This window comes from Morus notabilis, unplaced genomic scaffold (genome assembly GCF_000414095.1).
Source record: "Morus notabilis unplaced genomic scaffold, ASM41409v2 Scaffold1649, whole genome shotgun sequence".
NCBI lineage: Eukaryota > Viridiplantae > Streptophyta > Magnoliopsida > Rosales > Moraceae > Morus > Morus notabilis.
In genome coordinates, this window is record NW_010356696.1 from 142,683 (window position 1) to 151,159 (window position 8,477).

Genomic DNA, 8,477 nt, shown 5'->3' on the forward strand with positions numbered 1-8,477 from the left:
TTTTGACACCAAAGAGTAAAAACAAAGGCATATTTAATATTTGAAATCAAATTCAACACTGAATATAACATTATGTCAAATTTAGCATGAGAAACATCATTGTATTATTAATGATACGACAATGTTTTTTTTTTTTTGGGCTCAAGGCAAGTCTCTCTTAAGCTGTTGGTACTAAAGTTTTTTAAACAAAGTACTAACTTTGGTACTAATGGGCATTAGAATATCTTTGACCCATACTAGTGAATTAATCAAGAAGATAATCATCATTTACCGTACACATCCAAAGGCATCGATCCTAAGCTTTGCCTATTCTGGAACAAAGTCCAAAGTTTCATTTGTCTGGAATGATTAATAAAAAGCAATAGTAGTGCATGTGTAAATTGCGTGTGTGCAAGATGGAAACGACAAGAAAAAAGAGGCAGGATTTGAATCATTAATGGTGTTATAGATTTCACATTCTTCAAACAAAAGTCTCTTGCTCTAAACTCAAAACATAAATAAACTATATATATATATATATACGGGTATATATACACACACATATAGAACTAAGACAATTGCCTTCCAAAATTAAGTAAATTAGTTAATCAAAGCAATGATGGAAATGTTGAGCCCCAAAGGTTAAAATTTTGTCTCAGCAATTTGACTAGGTCAGAACAAGGACACCTATGTAGATTGATCAGATAGAAAATTACAAAATAGAGGTCTCACCCTTCTTCTCTGTCTGATCTCTCTCTCTCTCTCTTTCTCTCTCCTGATTATAGAAATTGTGAGGGTGCAAAAAACCAGATTTTGAGAAGTGGGCTGGCTTTTTTTAATGCAAAAAATTTGTATTGTTGCAGGGAAGTTTGTGGATCTTTCAGGGAAACTAACTGAATTATATTATATTCACGTATATAGTAGTATATATAAATAGCCTTGTCTTTTTAAATACAAAGTATTCTTAAAAAATGAACAAGAAAGGAACAACTTTTTATTTATTTATTTATTTTCATGATTAAAAAGCTAAAACAGTTTGGCCTTTATCATAGAGCCATATATATATATATGTTCAAATCCTTGAAGAAACTAAATAAAGAAAAGAAAGATAGAATGTATAAAATAAATGATCTTTCTTTAGTAGGTCTCATGTCGATTGTGTATGTTTTGTAGAACATATAATTTTTAATACAGATCTAACAGTCGAAATAAATAGTCTATTAGTAGAATATTCTTTCAAATTTTAAATCTCTTAAAATAAAATAATAATAATAATAATAATAATTGAAAAAAGAGAGATGGGTTTGTGCCTAAATTGTGAACAATACAAAAGAATGGCTTAAACCAACCAACCAACCCAACATGTGGAAGGTGATGTAGCCCATTTGAGTATTCCAATATAGATGCACCATGCTGCAGCTGCACAACACATAAATGATGAATTCAAAATTGGATTGAATCTGGGATTTCTTGAGTTTTCACTTTCTGAACACTGTACAAAAGATGGATTTATGCAAACTTACATTGAAATTGCAATAAAAACAAGAGAGGGTCAACATCTTGGGGTGGGAGATTCTCACCCATGTTCAAGGTATTTACAAAAAGTGGGGACATCCATGAGTTGCTTCAGCAATGTCACCCACTAACTCTACAGTACCATGCATTGTACACAATCTGATATCATGCTTCTACCCCCACCTTAAGCTTCTTACTTGTCGGAATTTGGTTGGTTTAAGAGATTTAGAGCCCGTTTGGTTCATGGATTAGAACCATAAGATTAGAACTATTTTTGATTTACGTGTATTTTTTGTGAGAGAAAATACTATAACGAACCATGAACCATGATTCGAATTAGATAACGAATCCTCCAACCAAACGGGCTCAGTGAAAACGATTACCCTCGAGAGTATTACCAATATCAAAACTTGTACTTGTTTATTAGTATCACATCACACAAAACACTTGTGAACTATAATGCAACTGTTGGAAAGTGGTATCTTTCTCTAATGGGAATTTTGTAGACCACTTAAAAGTGGACTAATTAATAGAGGTTTCTTTTTCAAGCTAATTCTATCAATATTAGTTCCTTAAGGATATGAACATGGTACAGAAGAAGCTGTCATTGCAGTAATTAAATGTCACTCATCATGAGATTTTTTCCATAAAGTTTAATGAAAGTAAATACTTATATTGTGGTAATACAGAACAAAATGAAACTCACATGATGGTTGCGAGCACAGCCTAACGATAAATCCTCATCTAATTACATCGCGAGACGTCCAATTCAAATTAATCCCCCTATCCTCAAGTTCATTAAAAGAAAAGAACACATAACTTTTATACATTTATATTAATGATGTTCACAATGTTTATCATTACTGTAATGGATAGCCAAACAAAGACAAATAAGGTAATGGACCTGACTAGACTTTGATTAAAAATTTAAAATGAAAGAATTGGGGTAATGACCATTTATAAGTGATTTTGCTCTGCGCGGAAAAACAAAGTTCAAAATGAAATTATTTCTGCATTGTAGTCCTTGGAAGCATTCACAAGAGAGATATATTAAAATTACTGAAAAGAAAAAAAAAATCTGACTAATTCCTTTTGAATTTATTATTTATTTATTTATTTTAATTTTTACATTATATATTCTAACTTGGCAACGTCTTCACTTTAAAGGATGCTCTGCCCTCTTCCTTCCCCTAGCTCTTCTCCCCATAAGCATCTTTTAGCACACAAACACACATACGCACTTAGAGAAACTAGAGAGAGGAGAGAGAGAGAGAAGTAAGAGTTGGTCATATGAGATGGCCACTACTACTCAAGCTTCACACCAAATAGATGATGAATACATAGACATGGAAATTAGCTCTTCTTCTTCCTCAAACTTCTTTCCCTATTCTTCTATTAGCTCTCCACCAAATAGTGCTAATACCACCAAAGAATTTGAGTTCCAAATGTCTTCAGTCCCAAACCAAGACAAAGAAACTTCAACTTTCCCAGCTGATGAGCTTTTCTACAAAGGAAAACTTCTCCCTCTTCACCTCCCTCCTCGCTTACAAATGGTCCAAAACATTCTCCAAAACTCCAATAAAACTTCTACTAATTCAAACCAAGATCAAGAAGAAGAAGAAGAAGATTTGGACGAAGAAGAAGAAGAAGAAACATTTACGATTCCTTTTAATATGCATAGAAGTTCCTTCACAGCTCCTTGTACCAACACAACAAACACCCCATTGGAGTCTAGCAATATTTCACCCTCAGAGTCTTGTAGAGTCAGCTGTGAGCTAAATCCAGATGAGGTTTTCTCCCAATGGTCAACTGAAGTGAGAGTTTTCATTGGTGGGCAATCAAAAAAGTCATGGTCAACCAAGCTGATGAAGCCGTTTTCTATTGGGAGAAAGCTCAAGGCCTCAAGGGCATATCTCAAGTCTCTTTTCAACAAGTCTTCTTGTAATGTTTCTGATAATAAGAACAATATTCTTAAGCCAACATGCAATGATCAATTCAACACCAATGCAGATTCCAAGAGGAACCCTTTTGGGAAAATGAGAGAAAATGCAGGAAAATACCACCAGATCATTTCAACCACTCTCGTGAAGAGCATAGAGAATGAGATAATGATCAATAGCAGTCAACACAGGAAATCCTTTTCTGGGGTGATTCAAAGGCACATTTCTTCTGGCGCAAACTCCAAATCATCCTTGCTGTCTACTAGTACTTCCACATCATCGTCTGCGTCCTCTTCGTCCTCATCGTCTTTTTCCTTAAGCTCGAATGGCGGTTGCTGTGATCATTTCAATCTTCTGAAGAGAAGTAGCAGTGCAAGCTCGGAGCTTGAGAGCTCCATTGAAGGAGCAATAGCTCATTGTAAGCTGTCTTCTCAGCAGTTCCACAGTGCAAGAAAGTCAACAAATTTCCAGGATGGGGTTTTTAATAGTTTGTCTAATGTTTCTGATGCTTCAAGAATTGCAGTTTAATGGCAAACCAATGTTAAGTCAGCATCAAATTGGTGATGAAAGTTGTGGATAAGAGAGACAGACAGAGAGGGACATTTTGATGGAACCCCAGTTCAGATAATGCAGTCATGTGTGTTGCTGTTGATTCTAAGGCATTGTCATGTTTTTTTTTTTTTTTTTTTTTTTTTTTTTTTTTTTTTTTTTTTTTTCTAATAATGCTAGATTAGACAAAATAGCCAAGAAAAAAAAAAAAATTTTGAGAGCCACAAAATGATTGGTGATCATGAAGATGTTAATGGTAATCAGTTCAAATCAATAGTCTTCAGAAAAAGCCCCACTTCCTCTTGACTTTCTTTGTACTTTGCTGTTCTATAGTTATGTGTATCTTTACTAAATACTTTTTGGCTTTAATCCATAGCTTATTCCCCAGTGGAATACGCATAAATGTTTGTCACATGAGCCACTTTTTGTTGAAGAGTACATCTGATGGAGGGAAAATTCTGTGCTGGGGTAAAAGAATACTTCTATCAATACTGTTTAATTTTGAACCGATCTCATCAAGTTCAGTTAAATTTGTATATTTTTATAAGTTTAACGCGATAAAAATGTGATTTAATATTCTAAATCTGTAAGGTAAAACAGGATACTACCATAAAATTCTCCTACAGGGATAGACAAAAAACTGAGTACAGAAAATTTAACAGCAGAGTGAAAAATGTTTCAGTTCCCTTGCACCAAAATGATGAAAAACTTTTCAGTAAAAGTTACCACAACCCCTTTTTTTCTCTACCGCTCAGGCTGTAAAAAAACTGGGTCTTTTTCCAATCTCTTATATGTTGTTTTTACCCTGAGACAGATTCTCAATATCTATCAGGCTTTATCAGCTGCAGTCCATTTTTCAAAAAGAACTGTGAGTGTTACTCTATGTGACTTTGCATAAAAGTGTGGAATAGAATCCATTTTTTATCTTCTGATCTTGTTGAAAAGTAAAGCTGAAAAGGGCTTTTAGATGAAATCCTTTCCCTTGTGAAAAAGTTGAAAAGTTAAACTAGTTCATCCACAAAAAAAAAAAAGAAAAAAAAAGATGTGTCCTATAGATAGTATACGTTTTGTTGAATCCAATAGTGAAAATCACATTAAAATTTTAAAAATAAAGTATGCATAATATATAATTTTTTTTTATATAAATTTGACGGTTAAAAACAGACACATAAATTTACCGATAGTTTATTTATTTTTATTTCAAGTCTTACAGTAGAAATTCAATCTTCATCCACTAAGGAGCCAAGGTACTTTGTTCAAAAGAAGCATCATGATTTCTCAGATCCGTTCACTGCAATTTAAGTTTTGTATCTAAGTTGTTGCTTTTCCTTTGTTGTTTTCCGCAGGTTAATACACGAGCCTTAAAAGCTAATAATAAAAGAAAAGAGTATCTCAGTTTTATATACTTTTTTGACTGAGAAAAAGGAGAGAAAATCTCAAATTTTTATGTGTATACAGATACGTATTTACATTAATATTATTGCATTGTAGTCTATAACAGTACTGATAATAATTGTGATCACAAGGTGTCTCTGCCGGTCTCTACAGAGCATCCACAGCATATTGTGTGAACATTATTTTTGTTATTAGATTTTTCGGCTAGAATACTATAATATTTGTATTATATCTAAAATAAACATTCTTATTACTATCATTATATAAAATCTATCAATAAGATTTCAAATTTTTATATGTGACATAAAACTGAATTAACACTACAACAAACTACGCCAAAAGTAAACAAATAAATAATTATAATTATTCTCAGGAATTGTGCTGTTAAAACGGCACCAAGTGAAAGAAGAAATATCCGGGTAGATAGTGTGTGCAAGTTTGTGATCTCTAAATATTAATTTTTTTTCAATTTTCTGAGAAATAATTTATATGTTACCTATAGATTAAACTAATGATACAAGTAATAGAAACAGACCATATGGATTTTAGGGTGAATTAGAGGAATGCCACTTTTGTAGAATTAAATTTCAAACATGACACTTTTGTGAAAAACTTAAGCCTAATTTTTACACAAAAGTGGTATGTTTAAAATTCAACTCTCAAGAAGTAGCATACAACGTAATTAACACCGGATTATGCAAACACACTAAAAGTTTGTTCAAGCCATGCAGCTTCGAAGCTGCTAGGCAATATGGTAGTATAATGTAGCGGGACAATGGAAAACAAACACAAGTAATTAATTCGAATTTTAGAGAAAACGAAGAGCGAGCAAATTTAAAAAAGAATTCTCTGGTTTTTAATTAATCATCATCTGAAAATAAAAGTACAACTAATGACCCTTAAGAGGATTAAAATTTGCCCTATCTAAAATTGGAGTTCAAATTATAGAAAACTCAATCCTACACTAAGTTCGAAATCAAATACAATCTTGGGCCCGTTTAGTTCGTTGATTCGTGTTTTTAACGAGTTGAGATGTGACTTTATGTGAGAGTTTATTACTGTAGTAAAAAAGTTAGATGTGATTGTTTATGAGAGTTTAAGGCCCCGTTCTTTTCGCTGATTCGAGTTTAGAATTCGAGTTTTAGTACAGTAAAAATCTCTCAGAAATAGTCACATCTAACTTTTTTGCTACAGTAAAAAGCTCTCACACAATATCACATCTCAACTCGAATTAAAAACTAGAATTAACGAACCGAACGGGCCATTACTGTAGCAAAACTCGAATTCTAAACTCGGATCGGTGAAATGAACGGGACCTTAAATTTCAAATCAAATTTAATTTGAAAAATAAATAACTAATAATAACACATCTTAAAAATATCTAAATTTGCTGAAAAATAACAGTGTTGAGGTAGCTGGATCACGCTGCATCATAGTATTATTGAGGAGAATATACTGCATCAACCAAATTTATCTTCTCCTTTTCAAAAAAAAATCAGTGATGTACTATTTAGGCCAACTTGCCATTACAGAGATTTAAGGTAAATCTTTGAAAAAGAAGACAAAGAACAATTAAGCCCTTTCTATTTGTCTCTCGCTTTGATTTGGACACAACATTCGACTAAGCAAAACATGTCTGCAAGATATTTGAGACTTAATGTTTATATATACAATAATTTGGAGTACCAACTAGTAGAATCTTTTGGAGATGAATTGGCAGCATACAAAAAGTACACACAACTAAGCAAAACTCTTTTTTCCCCACCATATAATTGATATTTAAACTCCAGAATCCACAAAGAAGAGAATAAATCTTTTTCCTTCAAAAGTACCCTCTTTTAGCTACTCTTTCTCCCCCACCATATATGCAGATACAAAAACGAGACTCCATGGGAGAAGATCAAGTGGTATTTTGTTTTATAAAGAGTCGTCCTCTATTGGCAACTTGTTTTTCCCTACCATATTGATACAAAAATTAGAGTCCAAAAGAGAAGAAAACAATTTTTCTTTTTTTTTTCTTTTCATTTTTTTTTAATTCAATCCCTTTTGGTAGGTTCCAGCAGATGATGGGCTTGAAATACAGGGATTCTAAGTGAAATATAAAATAAGAAATTTAAAAACAATGTGTTTGGGATTGATTAGACTTATATTTGTAGTGACTAAGAAAATCTCAGAATTTTAATAATGTAATTCATGTATTTGAGTCAAGGATTTTCCTGGAAAATCATTATACTATGTACATTTTGTGATTGAAGGATTTATGGAATTAACATCTGCATTCCTAAATTCTGTAGCAGATTTCACGTTAAGTTCACATTTTTTCCGATCAAGTAAATTCGATCGATAAATTCTCACCGTACTTTAAAACGGAAGAATTTCCAGTATAGATACAGTTAGAGAATCTTAATTTTAAGAATCTCCCAGCACAGTACAACCTAGCATCCAGAACCCGTATACAAGAGAAAATAACTGTCAGTATAATTTTGGACAGTTTTAATGAGTAAGTTAAGGGAATGGACAAAAGTACAAGGTGTAGGTTAGTGTGTGTGATTTGATGAGATGTGATGAGAGAGGTGAATAGGACTAATGATTAGTTTTTTTCTCCTTTTTCTCTTCACTTGGCCGGCCATCCTTAGGAAGTTATATCCAAAAATTTTGGTTATATGTTGAGTATGTTAGAAGGCTACAAGTTAAGGTGATGGGATGGTAGTGGTTGAAGGGGAATTAATGGCAATTTTGGCTTCTCCTTTTCTCCTTCCATAACCGGCCAAGATTGGGGGAAATTGAACCAAAATTTGGTTGATTGAGAGAGTTGATGTGGTGTTAAAAAAAAATAATTTCCAAGTGCCTATAAAAGGAACCACCATAGGATAAGCCTCATTTTTTTCCCTAGCTTTTCTCTCCCCCTCAAAATCCGGCCATACCATACTCCTCCACTCTTTCTCAAATATTTTCTCCTACTCCCCCAATCTTGAGCCACTACAAACCATAGAAGAAGAAGAAGGAGACCAAAGGGTCTAGGAGGAGTCTAGACAAGCATTTTTTCAAAGGGTATAACTCTAAATCCTTTTTTTATGTTTTAGTAAAGTTTGAAATGTA

The 8,477-nt window shown here is 33.0% G+C and overlaps 1 protein-coding gene across 1 annotated transcript; it reads left to right on the top strand.

The window, feature by feature from the left end:
- Nucleotides 1-2,670: 2,670 nt before the first annotated feature.
- On the top strand, nucleotides 2,671-4,108 carry LOC21389192 (probable membrane-associated kinase regulator 4). Its single transcript, XM_010088466.2, has 2 exons — nucleotides 2,671-3,852; nucleotides 3,958-4,108. The coding sequence occupies exons 1-2, from the start codon at nucleotides 2,790-2,792 to the stop codon at nucleotides 3,960-3,962; spliced, it is 1,068 nt and encodes a 355-aa protein (XP_010086768.2). The 5' UTR covers nucleotides 2,671-2,789; the 3' UTR covers nucleotides 3,963-4,108.
- The last annotated feature ends 4,369 nt before the right edge of the window (nucleotides 4,109-8,477 follow it).

Excerpts from the sequence above, each read along its gene's own strand:
- LOC21389192 (XM_010088466.2), top strand. The coding sequence starts at position 2,790 with ATGGCCACTACTACTCAAGCTTCACACCAAATAGATGATGAATACATA.